Here is a 15,936-nt window from a genome sequence, read left to right as displayed (position 1 = left end):
CATATATATATATATATGTATATATATATATATATACACACACAAAGGGCTGGATAACCTTGGAGGAGGAAAGCTATTTCAACTCTGAAAAGGCTGGCACAAGAATGAAGAGATTTGTTCTGGAAATTAAAAGAATCTAAGTATCACAGCAGTGAAGTGTATAAACAGTATTTTTTTGGAGAGTGAGACAGAAAACCTATCTTTTCCAGTCTTATACATGGCTGCTTATGATGCGATTGCTTATGAGAAGTTGAGTATGACCCAGAGGATCCCTCCCAGTCTTGTCTCTTGTGCTCTCATGACTAAGGACTGGAAGTTGTAGGAGTGCCTTATTAAAAAGATTGTTCCTGTGAAAAACAGTGTGCTTTCAACTGAAGTATTGAGGTTGAAACATGAAAGCAAATACAGGATCAAGTATACTAATTCTTGGTATATACAAACTACATATGTATGGCAATACAACATGTTAGAAAACTATGTTTTTGATGTGAAAGAAGTGTTTTGTGATGGATCAGACCTCAAGAAGTTAAATACTGCCATGAGCTGATATTTTTGCTGTAGATAAATGGGCAGAGAGACAAGTTTCTGACATTACTGTGTATGCAACGCCCCTTGGTAAGTCCTCAGTCTCACACATCGAATTTCATTTTGCTACCTCATATATTGTACCAAATTTATCCTTGTTTTCACTCTACTCAACTTATTAGAGTTATATCAGGCATGAATTTGGAGTAGTGCTATAAAACATTCACGAGATGAAAATTATTATCTATATTAAAGTAATAATTTATGGTTCTCAAGCACCTTTCAGGGTGAGTATCAAAGAATGCTTTAAACCATTCATGAATCAAATCTGGCAGCGCCATGGAGCCGAGAAGTATTATCTCTACATTGCAGACAAGAGAAGCAAAGGCAGTGAAGGAGGCCGACCAGCATCCTGTGGTGCTGGGAGCAGGAGCAGGCTGCTGGTTCTGCACAGCAGTGATGCGTGTGGTGTTTGTACAGGCACCAAGCTGGGTAGACTCAGCCTGTGAAATTATTGATTTCTGAGCACTCATTTAGTGACTGAGTACCATAAATTCTCACCTTGTCTCTGAGAATTTTTCTTCACAAAATCTATTGTAATTAAAAACGTGCCTTTAGCTGAAGCATATCTAAAATTTGTGAAGGATGATATTCTTGACTAACGATTTGAAGAATCTCAACCACAGTATAAAATGCTGCTCCTAAATTTAGACAGTTTTACATTCTTCTGGCACTGACCAGCACAACAGAAAAACCTGCCTTTTCTCCCCTCAGTGCTGCCACTGAACCTCCATGTTCCAAAAAGCAATCTGTGAACTGTGGTGTTTTGGGAGGGACATTAGGAGAGCCAGAAGCATCATTTGATGGCTAATATCAGCCTGATTCCTTACATGTATTCACAGCGAGGGTTGTTTTGTACAGAACTGAGCTGAGACACAGAGGCCTTCTCAGAAGGCAGTCAGCGCTGCACCAGCAGCTGCAGACTTGACATTCCACCTCAGCAGCAGGAGCACTGAGGGGAATCCCCAGACCTCTATTTTCTGTGCCCTGCCACCTCATCCCCAGATGTCTGCATTCCCCATCAGGACAGTTTATTTCTCACAGCTGCCTGCACTGATGGATTCTTGCCTTCCTCGGTGCTCAGGTGTGGTAGGTGCTCTTTGTGCTGCCCCCAGAGCGGCTGTGAGGAAAGGAGGTGGCGGTTTGTGATGGTCCGTCTCTGTATGCTCCTCAGTGGTGAGAGGTATGTATAATTCTGATGGGCAGGGATAAAGCAGCTGAATTGGGATCAAAAAGCTCTAGAAAATCCTGGTGGGTTATAATATGAGTGTGCTAGAGCTGGAGGGAAGGTATTGTTCCAGGAGAGGGGAAGTGGTAGCCCCACTGAAAAGGCATGTAACCATGAGGGGACTTTTCTTCTTCTCTCTAGCAAATATGCAGCCTGGTCTCAGCTTTTACCAATTGCTTGTCCAACTCCTCTTCTGCCCTATATTCATCCCTTAACAGTCCTGTGCTGTATTTTCACCCCTTGTAAAGGTGCTCCATGCTTGGTAAGTTTTATTCTCAGAGGTGCTGCCTTGTGGGCCTGTGTGGGCACAGCCTGCATCCAGCTGCTGCTATGGTGACAGCTTGGTCTCCTGTGAAAACTTCTTTATTTTCTGTCCCTGGGTCCTCTGGTGTGTGGTCTTAATGCAGATGCATTTCATGGTGCTAATGGTGGTGGTGTTGTAATACATTCTGCAGGAGAAAAGGTGAAATTGTATGGTACAGCAGCTGTGGAGGCTTTGGTTTTGTTTTGCTCTCAGTTTACAGTTTATGTTGTGGAAACAAATTTATGACATTCCTAGACGGTAGACCAAAAAAACCCAAAAAAATTAAAAAAAAAAACGAAAAGAAAAAGAAAAAAAGCTGGGTTTGGGAGGAAGTGGGTCTGTGCCATGAAATGGGGCTGTGAAAGGTTTTCACAGAGCAGCTGAGCACACCTGGTACTCAGGGGTCAGCTGCGGGAACCAACTCCATGTCTCCTGTTACATTTACAGCTGATGTTCAGCTGTGCAGCCTGCCCTGCTTGTGGTTGCAGGTGCTCTGCCTGCTCTCGCTTCCTGGAGCACTCTGCTTGCACCGCACTGAGGAGTGGAACATGCTCAGGCTGTCAGTAAGGTATTATGGTCATGATGTACTGTTTTTAAATCCTCTCTTTCTATGTTTCTGATGTTTGTCTGTTTGCAATACGCCATAAATGCTGTTTTGTTTCTTTCTTTCTTTTTTTTCATTAGTATCAATAGAGGATAACGTAATGCCAGTCTTTAAGATAAAGGAGCTAAGTTGTGGGGTTCCAGCCAGGCAGAGGTAACTAATTAGCACCTATGTTTTGAGCACATGGTGAACTAGTTCTCTTAAATTAAATGCCCACGTTCCCTCTACGTCCAACAGGGAGAGATAGATGACTTGAAAAGCAACTCCAGAGGGAGCACTGTCTGCCTAATTTAGGCCCTCCCTCAGGGGGCTTTCGAGGGCTCTTGGCTTTCCTGCCCATTCTGTATGGAGCTTAATTTAGTAGGACTGTTTCAACAGGCACCTAAAACTGAGCTCTAATTACCTACACAGGTTACTTGAACAGGATTTTACCAATTTTGTCACTTGAATTGCTCAAGGAATAAATTTAGGAAGCCCCAAACTACAACTGGATATGTCCCTGTGCAGTTGAGCAAGGGATCTGATAGCAAGTATTGATGGCTTTTGCCATTCTTCTGCCCACTCAGTGTCTTGGGAGTGTGGTTGGAGCTGTGGAATGGACCAGTGGAATGATCTGACTTAAAAATCTCAGGAGATAGTAATGAATGGTCAGTATATGAGAAAGCAGGAATCTTTTAATTTGGAATTTCTATAGGAGAAGTTGTGTTTTGGAACTTTAATCTGAGAGAAACTTGTCTGTTACTTGAGTGAGACTAGGTAGACAGGTGAACTAGATGTAGTAGTTTTGGTGCTATACTGTTGTTTTAGGTTTTAACCTAACCAGAGGCATCATCAGACTTCAATCGCTAATAATTTCTAGTATATATTTATATATATATATATAGCAACAATTTCTTGATAATGCTCATGAAAATTCTCTTTATGTATTTAGCACACCATGATCTTTAGTGGTGATCACTAAGTTAAGGGGAAGCAAGCAATTTCTGTGGATTCATTTCCGTTAACTAGATATTTCTAAGTATTGGTAAGCTGAAACCAGTTCTAGAATTTGAGGTGGTTGTTTACTGAAGCATAAATTGAAGTTCTGTATCTATGGATCTAATGATCTTGGCAGGAAAAGTAGTGGAATTCCTTCCCTTTTTCTCAGAGGGAGGCTTGAAAAAGACATCCTGACAAAACCAGGAGTCTCACGCTAGAAGTTGAATTTGCATGAACTGTACTTTTCTTCCCCCGCTTTTCTAGCATGTCCGTAAGTATTTCACAGGGAAAAATTACACCACTCCCAGCCACAGTTTTATTCACAATCATACAGTAAGTGTGATAAGTGCTCGACTTCTTGCATTATCCTTGTGCCAGGGTCGTGCTAATCTTTTCTCTGTCATTCTAGTGTGAATTTATGTCCCAGCAAAACTGACATTTCAGCCAAATATTTGGTTTTCACAGGAACAGATCAATATACATGGCATACAGCATAACTGACTTCTACCTAACATGAATTGTGGGTAGCTCTAAATGGAAACAAGCTAGTTTTGCCCTCCAGCAAATAGCAGTTTGATGTTGTTGCTTCTCTGAAGACTAGTCTTGTTCGGCAGGTGATAACTGGTACTCTGTTGCTAAGTAGTAGGAAGTGTGTGTGGTGGCTTATGAATCAGAGGTGACAATATCTTACTGAAATCACAGAAGCCCAGAAATTCCCTGGGGCTTAATGCCCCAGACTGACCCAGAGCTTGTGTGAAGACTGAGAAGCTGTGGAAGGATTTCTATAGACACCATATTGGATATTTAAATTCACAGGAAAGCAGTGTTGTTTAAAGGTCACGGTTGATATCTAAATCAATAAATGATAATGTGTTTATGTTGCATCTTCAGAAACAACAGATGTACTGATTGGTGAGAACTCCTGCTGTGATTGCTGTGTCACAGTAGCACGTCTGTGTTTGTCAGTGCTGACCTAGACAGATTATGTTGTGTAGCTGCAGTGTAGGACTAAATATCTCGCAATTCCCAATCTTTTTCCCTCTGATCTTTGTCTGGATAAGAAAACTAAAAGGGACCACTTGCCAAATTTGGGAATTGTATCTGGCTCCTGTTTTTTTTGGGCTCACTCCAGCAAGCCACTTAACACATGTCCTACCAAGCTCAAGGTTAAGCATGCACTTTACTGCTTTGCTGGATTAGAGCCATGGGGGAAAGGGATAACAGATGTGGTTTTCGTGTTTTGATTGTGACTGACAGTTTGGCCTTTCCTACACATATAAAAATGTTAATTACTATAAGTCTGTTGCATTAAAAATGATATGCTTTGTGTACTTTAAAGGTAAGGGAAGTTGTTTGCTGAAAGAGGTGCATCTCCATTTCCTGAGTGTGGAAGATTTGGTGTACCCTCACTTACGCACTGTCTTTGTGGTGTCACCATGTGATTTATATTTTGGCCTCGCCCCTTTCCAATACCCCAGTTCTTCCCAGTGGAGAGCCACTCTACAGGTGTGGTCAAAGACAAAATTAACTAATTGTCACAGATGCTTAGAGACTCTTGAAATAACACAGATGCTCAAAAAAACAAATTGCAAAATATTCCTTTAAAATGTTTTCTGTTGATACTAGTTTATGGTAATATCTAGTCTGTACTCCTAAAATGACCTGCTGGTTAACTGAGGGATTAACAGATTGGACTTTTCAACTGAATAAGTGAAACTCGTCCAGAATGGGCAGGCTATGGAATCCCAAAGCATTCTGTTGAGAAAGCCCCTCAAGAGATAAACCTGTTCTGAGGGAGGCATGGAGAGGCACAGAAGTGCTATGACAGTACCTACAGGGGGCAAATAGGATCTATCAGTTCTACTTCTTGTGTCACTTATTGGGATTTCTTTGTGTGACAACTCCAGCTAAAGAAGTGGTCTGACTTTGTGAGTGCTTTTTAAAGAAATGACAAACTAGAGAAGTCCTGTTTCATTAATAATGCAGGTATTATGTACCCTTGCAGCATTCTTGAGACAACGACTGCTTGCAGAATAGTAGGAAATTATGTAATGTTTTTTTCCTTAGCTGACAGAAAAGACGCCTGCTAGCATATTGAACTGAGCTGTCTGTGCTAATTCTCTGTGAATCACCGGTGATCCACAGATAAATTTGGGAGCTTTTGTGGATTACATTCAGCTTTGTGTACTGTTCTGAGTAGGAAACATTATCAAATGTCAGGTTAGATGGAAGATGTACACCTGCTTTTTTAAGACTAGATTTTCATGACATTAGCAACTTGGAGAGTTAACAGCATCAAAAATACACGCTTATTGTGTGTTGCTTTCATAAAGATCATGCTATTCTTACTGATCTTCAACTGTGTTGAGAATGACCTGTGTCTACTTTAGTACTTGACCCATGTCTAAAACAGATTCATCAGTTACTCTACCCATGCTTTATCGCTGAATACAGGCTGTAATTATTTTAAAATCACACCAATTTCTTTTTCCTTCCTGTAGCATTCTGTAGCATACGTAAAATCCATGTTTCTGTATGCATTACCATGGGCAGGCGTAGGAATCGAATCCTCATTTCCTCCTAAGTTATCCTGGTTGCCCACGTGTCATGGCTGTCCATATGCCATGTATGTATGGCATGTATTTGCTTTGAAATGGTTTTATTTGCAAACTGAAATGCTTGCAGCTTGAAAGGTGCTTGTGACTTTTTTGGACTTTCAGTGCAATATAACAATTTCATTGCCCAAATAACAAATTAATTGCATACAGAATACTTGTAAGTATGTGGTTTGCAATTCTTTAAAAGGATGGTATATTTTTACTCACAGTATTCATTAAAAATCAACAAATTTATGAAAATTAATTCCTATTCATAAAAACTGATATGAAAAAGCAAGGCTAAATGAGCATAATGCATTATTTACAAACAATTTTGTCCAGTTTTCTGTGCTTATGGAATTGTAGCACACTTTAAAGTACTAAACAGTGTAATAAACTTTGTTCTATGAAAAAATTACACTACAAATTCCCATGGTAAAACTTATTTCATGGAAAAATGTATTTAATTTGTGACAGAGAAACTTGGATAACTTCAGGCAAGCAGCCAATTTATGACTCTTAAGCATATTGTCAAGGCAACTTTCTTTACTATGCTCATGAGAATATTTCCACTGAAATTATACATACTGCCCTAGAAGCAAAGTGTTAAGCAATGTTTAACTTGGAGGTAAAGATTTAATTAATATTTGTACTGCTAAGCGTGCATTTACATGCTTTGTACTTTATTGTGCTTATATTATTATTAATAATAGATTAATCGAGACTGGTTTGAGATGTATGGAAAACACTGCTAATTAGTTTATCTTTAATCCTGTAAAAAGAATACAGAAATATGATTACAGATCAAGTCCCCCTGAAATCACTGAAGAAATTGCCACTGTTCTCAGAAGGCAGATAGGAATTATTGTTGTCCAGAGTTAATTCTTGAAATTTCCTAAAATTGGGATTTTTTTTTTTTACACTAATGTATATGAATTACTTAAAATGAAGTTACTTCTACTTGAGAAATGTTGAAGAGAAATTCATTATGTTCACTTCAACTCCCTTCCCTTCCCTTCTGATGTTATTTAGGAAACATTTACTGTCATTCAGTGCAAGTCTAATGCTAAGAGGCTTAGAATAAATGTGATTGATTCTGAGCAGATAGGACTGTTAAGCTCTATATGGAAAACTGTTACGCAATTTCATATAATATATGTACTTCTTGATACATGCCTCAATTTACTAACAACAGAGCGATTTATGTATCTCTATTCTGTATCCTCTATAAAATTTGTCAGTTTATATATTAGATTTAAGGAAAACAAACAAGAAAGCAGCCAAACACAACAAGAAAACACAAACAACTAGAATGTAGGTACTGGAAATATTTGAGTATCTTTAGTTATAAGAAAAGGTGCAATGGCATGGAGGTGAAGTTCACTTTCAGAAAATATCCCTTCTAATATGGAAGAACAATTATGTTGATTCTAAGAATAAACAAAATTTAAAAAGAACCTTAAGTTTCTAATGTAATTAATAGGCCTGTATTAATGAAAGATCTCCCTATGGAATGCTTGAGTCGTAGCCTTCACTTTTCATGGGGCACACTGAACTTCAGCATGTTTTATTCTAATAATGCAACTTCAGATCTTTAAACTTTTCAGTTCAAATTCTAAAATGAAGCATTCTGTACGTTAACTTCTTAAATTATAAGTGGTCAATACCAAGGTTTTATTCTGAGCAATGTCTGTGCAGTAAGCAGACAGTTCTTCTCTCCTACAAGTTCCTTCTCTGAAAGAGTTGTTTGGCACTGCCATGGGCTGCCCAGGGAGGTGGTGGAGGTCTTCAAGAAACATTTAGATGTTGTACTAAGAGATGTGGTTTAGTGAATTGCTGGTAGGTGGGCAGTTGGACTGGATGGTCTTGGAAGTCTTCTCCAACCTTGGTGACTCTATGATTCTCCCTTTTTTTCAGTAATAAACAGAAGTTGGGATAGCTTTCAGTACAGAATTGGCATTTCTTTTTCCTGTTGGAGAATTTTTCGTGGACTCCCAGTCTGCTGTTTAATAACAGCGTATCTGCCCCAGGATCATCTTGGACATGAATCTCCTTCTGCAGGTCTTATTTCCTTCTATCACCTTAAAAGGGCTCCTACTACCAGTAGCTTTCCAATTTGAGTTCTGTTGAAGAATCTGAATTAGGTGTGATGAATATGGAACAAATAACTCATGACACTTTGAAATTTGTTTAAAATCAGGCTGGCAGTGCATTATATCATGCTCTTTTTACTGTTCAATAAAGCAGTTTATCGTATTTTGAAGTTTAAGTGTGGATCAAAGTACTTTATTGAATCAGCTCCTTTGAAGCTCACTGACCTGTGGCAAATGGGGAATTCATAGTGACTGTACCATCAAACTTTGATGCCTGGGACTATTAAAGTTTAAACTTCTCATTAGAAAGTTATTAGGAAATAATTTTTAAGCGTGCTTTTTTCCTCCTGCCTAAAATGTTGTGGAGAGGTTAAACAAAAACATTTGAGAATTGAAATCAAGCTTCTATGCACAATTTTCTTATGTATGTCTTATAAATGAGAAAATTATGCATAAGATAATTTCTATCCTAGCTTTGGTTAGCAGTATGTTTGTTCACAGCTTAACTTTCCATTACTTTCTGAACTTTCCACAAACTTGCTTTCACTTTTGTCTAGATTTATTCATACCAAAAGTGCCTCTTTTCATTTGTTCCAGTCTCTTCTGAATTATCTTTAAAAGATAAAGAGAGACAGCGACTTACTATGGAGTTACATTGTACAAAATCCCATTAGTGTAGAAAGCTCTCTCTTGATGCTTGAAAGTATTAACTCTGGCAACTACTGAATGCCTTTTCTTACCAATAAAGTGACTTTCACTGAAAATAATTGGGATAGAATCACAGAAAATAGGTGCTGAAAGGCATATTCAATTACCAAGAATACCCCTCTGCTTACTGTAGTAGATTCATTAATGCTGGAATGATTGTTCACATTCCTTGTTGCCGTATATCAGAACAGCCCCCCAGGAATCTGTCGTACTTTCTCAGTTTATTTGAAGATTTGCCTTGAGATCTGATATAAAATAAATTCCGAGCTGGAAACTTTGTCAAAATTTTATTCGTGCTGAGTAGTCGTCAACAAATAAGGTTATTTTACAAACAGGGCTTAGGTAGGAGCTAATAAAATGTGAGCGTGTACCTGAATTGTTCTCTGTTGGATATGGTTTTAATCTTTTTTAGAGGAAGAGAGGAAAACATAAGACTTCAGGGACTTCTCTATATTATCACTATTTATCAGTTAAAACAAGGATTTGGCATCTCCTCTTTGTGTCTGAGATTCCCCCTCTGCTTCTTTGGTAGTCTGCTTTTATAGTTAGACATGATTAGTACTCTATTCATTAAAGATTTTGGGGAATCTACTTTTCTAAAAGCAAATACTCTTCTATCTGGGCTCAATCCTGGCGTTCTGCTTACAGATTTTGTTGCTTAGCTAGCTGTACTCTGAGAGATGAGGCAGGACAATATGTAATGAAATTCCTGATAGAGAAATATATCTACACACACACCCTACTGGGTTTAGTGGTGTTGATCACTTTGGAAATACCAGGCCTTATTTTCATGACCTAGTTTAGTCTGGCTTGGGAATTCTGTTTGCAGCCAATTTGGAACTTGCACATTTCCCACTGTGTGTGGCAACCATATCTGTTTCATCATGTGGAGAGCCCAGATGAACACTAATGGTAATGGTTAAATTTGTTCCACAACATACCAGTGTGTAACTCTGAATGAATGGTCTGAACAAGAGGTTTACACAGGCACACTAAGGAGACAGCATCTCAAAATAACACGACATCCAGACAGTTAGGGTATAAATGATGTATGCGACATGGTCATGGAGCTGTACATCACATGTACATGATGCAGAGATGGCTATGGAAAATACTCACTTTTTCACTTGATTCTGCTTCCTTTTGGCTTCTGCACCCCTTTGGTGCATAGCAGGGAAGTTGGAATTTGCATTTAGTGGAAGAAATTACACTAACAGACATACATTTCACTCATAAATGTATCACACAATTGCTGAGCAGACTGACAGACAACTGGTACAAATGGTGCATAAACATTCAACGTTAAACATTGTTTAAGCAAATGAAAATTTTGCACTTATGAAGGAAGGGGCAGCATTCTGTATTAGTTTCTAATTGTTCATCAACAATTAAGGGCAAAATTAGAAATGGCAGACTAAAGAGAGCATCCTTTTTCTTTGGGCTGTCAGTTCAGAGACATCAGAGTTAGAGCAGAAGCAGAGTTGGGTGTTCAGCACATTCATGGATGTGAACACCACGAGGGAATGGAATCACTGCTGGAGTGAGATGGAAGTGCTGTGCTGTGTGGCACTGTTGCAGCCACTGACTTCCATCAGGTGAGGGGTCCTCCTGGTGCTTGCTGGCACCTTAACACGTGGGGCTCTGTGCACTGAAGTTATGTCTTTCCAGCGACTGGGCTTGTGGGAATGGAAGCAGGATGTACAGAGCAAATAATCTGCCTTGGACCACTGGGAGCCTAGGGATGACATCTGAAATATTTCAAATACTACTACGGAGTGAGTCTTCCTCTGTATGTGCTGAATATGAAACAAGTATAGGTTGCGTGATTGCTGGCTTTATAAATAGGTATTTTGAATCAGGTTTAGGCAACTTGCTGGTATGTGGCTGAAATTTCTAAGAATCTTTTTATCTAATGGGGAAAAAAATGTTTTTGTTTAACTTTCACGTGAGAACATCTCAACCCCAAGCTATTGACCCCGAGCAGCTCCCCCACACTGCCGCAATGCACATCCCCACTCTGCCGGCCGGGGCCGCGTGCTCTGAGCCCCGCGCTGCGCCCACCTGTGACGCCATAGTGAGGAGGGGCTTTTCCTCTGCAGCCTCATCCCTCGGAATCTCCTTCATCACCATGGCAACAGCCTTATCTGCCGCCCTAGAGCCTTTCCCCTACAACAGGGAAACCAACAAGGGCGAGTCAGCAGCAGCCCGAGCGGCGCCCGCGCAACGCGACACGAGACGGCGCGTACTGCAGGAGGCAAGGTCTGGGTCGACGTGGAACGCACAAACACTGTTCAAAAAGAACAATAAATCAGTAGTGAGCCTCTAAGTTAGCATCGTGGTGTCTAGCCATAGTCTTGTTATTTGTTAGAGTTGCCCCAGTGAAGTCAACAGAAGTATTTCCTGCTGCCTTGCTGCAGCCAGGCTGGCCAGAGTAATCCAGGCCAATCTGAAGGATTGGGATGTTTTACAGGGTAGGGTGTCCGAATGACTAAGAGCTGTGTGATCAGCTCCTCGATTTAATTTTGGTTACCACAGAACACCTGTTTACCACTAAAACATTGGGTAAGGCTGATGCTGCAAATAAGGTGCAGATCTATGTGTTTCACTGAGGCAAACTCTCACTTAAATTTGGAAGTAACGTATAGGGCTGGGCCCAAAGCTTTTAATAACTCTAGCGATATTTTAAAAAGCAGCTTACATGATATAAACTCTGTGTTTTTGCTAACAATGTATGGAGCCAAATTCTGCTGTCATAATGCTATGCATCTTCCAAAAAATCATTGAACTTGATGTAATTTATTAGAAACTTTTCTTAAAATGCACTTCAGATACATTCTTTTGATTCAAAAGAGTCAAAAACATATATTCACATCTAATTTAATATTTTAACCAAGCACAAAATGCCTTGATGTTATCTGCCACACGCTTGGTAGCTGAACTCTTTGCTTTAAAAGGGTATTTATCTTCTTGAATTTGCCTAAGAATCTGCATTTTCATTTCTATTACTCTTGAAGTGGCAGAGGATGCCTGATCATGCATTGAGCATAGCAGCAGAACCGTGCTATGCTGGTGACCCCAGGCACATCCTCACTGTTGTACCTGTAAAGCTCCCATTGATTTCAGTAGAGGTTTTAGCTATGCGAAGACTGCAGGATCTGACTCCATAAAAGCAGCATTTTCTACTATGCTTGAATATATTTAAATGCTTATCTCTATTAACAGAAGGGGTTCTTTACTACCATAACATATAACAGAACTTCTTCCTCTAGCAAAGTATTCAGTGTCCAATATAAAAGAAAAAAAAAAACAAAACAACACAAACATAACATCTTCTTTATACTGAACTGTATGGTGTATCAGAAACATTTCATCTATTGCATGTAAAAACTTAACATACTGAAGTGTTTTTTAGAAGAGATTTTATTAATTGACAGATCCTTAATAGGTTTCCTTGCTTGCGCAACCTGTTACCCTAAAGAGAGTTCTTTGCATGCTGCAAGAAATTCACAGAGCAGAAGTGTAGTAAGTTATAAGCATGCTGGATTAGTGGTGCCTTTGATATCCAAAGAACTGCAAGGTCATGGTAAATTTAATTTAAATATACTTAAATCAATGAAAATTATTTCTTATTACTAAGCATATCAAAGGTTCTTGGCCAATTACGTATTTACTCTGTACATGACTCATATGATGCATTTCAGGTCTATGAAGCTCCGTTACTGAATGCCATGTGGAGCTATCTTTAGCACTATTACCATGCTACTTGATTTTTATAACACTTAGTCCTTTTGTGCTGAGTGATAGACCAAAACAGTTATCAGGTAGAAAGGATGCATTGGAAAGCATGCAGTGCTTTTTATTTCTTGCAGAGTAAAAAACCCACCAAAGCAAAGGTCAGGTCACTTTTTTGAAGACAGAGCCACTTTTTCTTCAAGGTTTCACCTACTGCCTGAAAAGAGTCATGATACTTGTATTAGTGCCTGCTGTTAACCTTTCATAAACATAACTCTGCAAAACCTTGGGAGCGGTTGGTACCGTATATGACCCGTTTCATTAACTGAGTGTGGATATAGCTCAATATAGAATAGTAACCTGATGAATACTTATGTTTGTGCTGTTTCTCAGGAGTGAATGTGGTACATTAGCTATTTAAAGCAAATGGTACAAATACTACTTTTTTATTGGGTCTCTTTAGCCTTCCAAAAAGACTACAACTGGACAAAATTAGGTTGATGTATTTCTGGCTCCTCAGCCTATGATATGGAAAACATTGCCCTGAAAGTAGAAGTTAATAGGCAGTCTCCTGGGAACCAAAGAGAGAGACTACAGAGTAGCTTAAATACTCAGATTTTTATGGAGAGATAATACAAGTGACCAATCTATTGGTAAGTCCAATTGTTTATTTTAGTAACTAAAGATGGATTTAGCTGTAAGGTATCTGAGGTTAGAAATTTTGTTTGGTGTCTTTGCTGTAGTGAATACTTCTGCATTCTGTCCTAACCTATGAGGTGATTAGGCTGAAGAACTGGAAAAGAATAAGGATAGTTCATCTGTGACCAGGACAACCTTTTTACTGTTTAGAATTGCAGCTGAAATGATGATCTGTAGTGTATTTATTACCATGTTCAAAGTACTCAAATCTTTAGCAATAACCACTGCAAGATTTATGTTTTTAAAAGAAAAGGTAATTGTGGCTGCTTATTTATTAGGCCTTTTTCAGTTTTGTGGAGGTTTTTGTTTTTGTTTTAGTTTTTTTTGGCTTGCTGTACATATTTATCTGCTACAGCAGTTTATAGTCGATCAAACCCTGTAATTCTGTAACAGCCAATTTGAGATTTGCCAGATCTTTAAATAAGCAGTTGATAAGGCAGACTTGCAAGTAAAGTTATTTTCTCATCTAAACAAAGGCTTAATGAATGAATCTCATCATTTTCTATTTCTCTGCAATATGTTGATGGAAACAATTGTGATACAGGCCATGACAACTCTTCATAATACTCTTCACCTTCTGGAAAACCACATGTAGGTTACTGTTTTGACCAACGTACTGTAGAGTTCTTATAGAAGCCAAAGACACGTTGGGAATATTCTATGTATTAGGCTTTATTTTTTTCCTTTAAACTTCTAAAATAACCAAATGCTTTGTATTTATACAGTGGAGATGCCATGCTTGGAAAATGCACTAATTAGTCTATCTTAAATCAGAGACTGGGGAACAAAGGTAGAATTCAGAGGTGATGTTTGCATGAAATGAGTGGTTCGTCTTCCAGAAATGTGGCTTAAACTTCTAATAATTGGTGAACATAAATTACTCTTTCAAGTAATTTTGCTTGAGCTGTGTTTTTGTGTGGTCTGATGCTGAGGTGACCACAGCAAGGGTCAAATTTCACAGTACTCACAGTTGAATAGAAAAAGTGAAAATTGGGAATCTGTGTGATATCCTTGCTATGAACACTTAGAAATCCAGTCAAATTTCTGCAGAGGCTCAAAACGGGTATTTTGGTAGTCCTGGCACTTTCTGTGCCTTTTGCCTTGAGAGTACACTGAATATTTTGTATGTTGTACTTTTCAGTCCAGAATATTTTGCTGTACTTTACTCTGTTGAGTATTATCCCCGTTTGCTAAAATGAGAATCAGCTTAAATAGCTGGGGAGAGACTTTAACAGCAAACGTTATGGAAGATGCCTTAATAGAATCTTTCAGTTACAGTAGCTGTAATAATTTATGTTATGAGGAAGAACAAACAGGGATCCTGTATATGTTGAACTTGGGATGCTTGGCTGCTGTCCAGCTCCCTAGGCAGCTGATATATTTGACTTTTAGTACCAATTTAGCAACCTATTCAGAATGGGTTTATGCACTGTAAACCCTTATGTCTCGTGCGATTTAAAGATGAAGGGACATGTATGTTTTCAGCATTATGCTGTGAACACTTTTACCTCTCAAAATGAGCATGCACAACTAGGCAGTGGTACCATGAGAATTCTAATGCCCACAAGGTTATTGTGAGCTCTTGATTTTGCATAGGAATGTGTTGTTATTTTATATTTTTATTTTTATTTTCTCAAGCTTTTCTGCTTGTGTTTTCTCCATATGTCTTTCTTTTCATCATCTATGCTCTTCTCGAGTTTCTTTTAGTAACATATACTGCATCTTATACATCATTAAAAATAATGAGAAGCCATATGGTGAGGCAGTTCTGTGACCCACTACAAGATGGATATTTAAACAGAAAACTCCCTTTAATTGAGGCTGTTGGTACATTTTTAACAAAGCACGGTATACCTAACGTAAAGGGGACATCATTCCTTTAGGTAGTGTGAAGCTGACAGGTGTGGAGGTATATGAATGAGCTACATGTCCTAAACTGGAAGTAGTGTTGTCAGGGACGACCAGCTTTCAAGTCCTGAGCTAATATTTCCAATATTGTACTTGCATCCTTTAGAACCTCTCATCAGCTTTTCTGTTCATGGTGGTTTAAGCTCTTCTGACTCATGACCAAGTTGTTCATTCTTATGGTAAGCGTATACAGTAAGACTTGCCCAACAAATAATTTACAATAAAGCAGCTAAATGAATAATGGCTGAGTTCTATGTGTGCTGAGAATGAAAGAAGAGAGAAATCAAAGATGATCATTTTGTTGGAATGATTTAGATTTCAATATTTAGATGGAAATATAAATATGTATGTATATATTTTGCTACATACAAAGAAAATCGACAAAAAAAGATAATGTCTGATAAAAAGGAATTGGCACAAATGTTCAGATTTACCCTTACTGAATTGGCCTTGTTTCCATTTAAATGTCAATACTGTGGCTAAACTGCATTCTAGGTTTA

The 15,936-nt window shown here is 38.6% G+C and overlaps 1 protein-coding gene, 2 long non-coding RNA genes and 1 other non-coding gene across 6 annotated transcripts in view; 2 read left to right on the top strand and 2 right to left on the bottom strand.

The window, feature by feature from the left end:
• Positions 1-15,097, bottom strand: part of PEX5L (peroxisomal biogenesis factor 5 like) — a 40,824-nt gene extending 25,727 nt beyond the window's left edge. For 2 of the 3 annotated variants that reach the window (XM_031555178.1, XM_031555180.1), the window contains exon 1: positions 11,159-12,972. In XM_031555178.1, coding sequence (XP_031411038.1) covers positions 11,159-11,227 — 69 coding nt within the window. In that variant the 5' untranslated portion in view covers positions 11,228-12,972. The other variant, XM_031555179.1, reaches the window with a different exon arrangement.
• Positions 1-15,936, top strand: part of LOC116217059 — a 76,945-nt gene that overhangs the window by 24,428 nt on the left and 36,581 nt on the right. The window lies entirely within an intron of this gene.
• On the top strand, positions 50-10,137 carry LOC104912688. Its single transcript, XR_004160977.1, has 4 exons — positions 50-1,768; positions 1,955-2,075; positions 2,565-2,685; positions 8,214-10,137. It is a non-coding gene; the product is annotated as an uncharacterized LOC104912688 (long non-coding RNA).
• LOC116217072 lies at positions 4,032-4,136 on the bottom strand. Its single transcript, XR_004160999.1, has one exon. It is a non-coding gene; the product is annotated as a U6 spliceosomal RNA (small nuclear RNA).

This window comes from Meleagris gallopavo, chromosome 11 (assembly GCF_000146605.3).
Source record: "Meleagris gallopavo isolate NT-WF06-2002-E0010 breed Aviagen turkey brand Nicholas breeding stock chromosome 11, Turkey_5.1, whole genome shotgun sequence".
Classification (NCBI taxonomy): Eukaryota; Metazoa; Chordata; class Aves; order Galliformes; family Phasianidae; genus Meleagris; species Meleagris gallopavo.
This window is presented reverse-complemented; position numbering and strand designations above follow the sequence as displayed.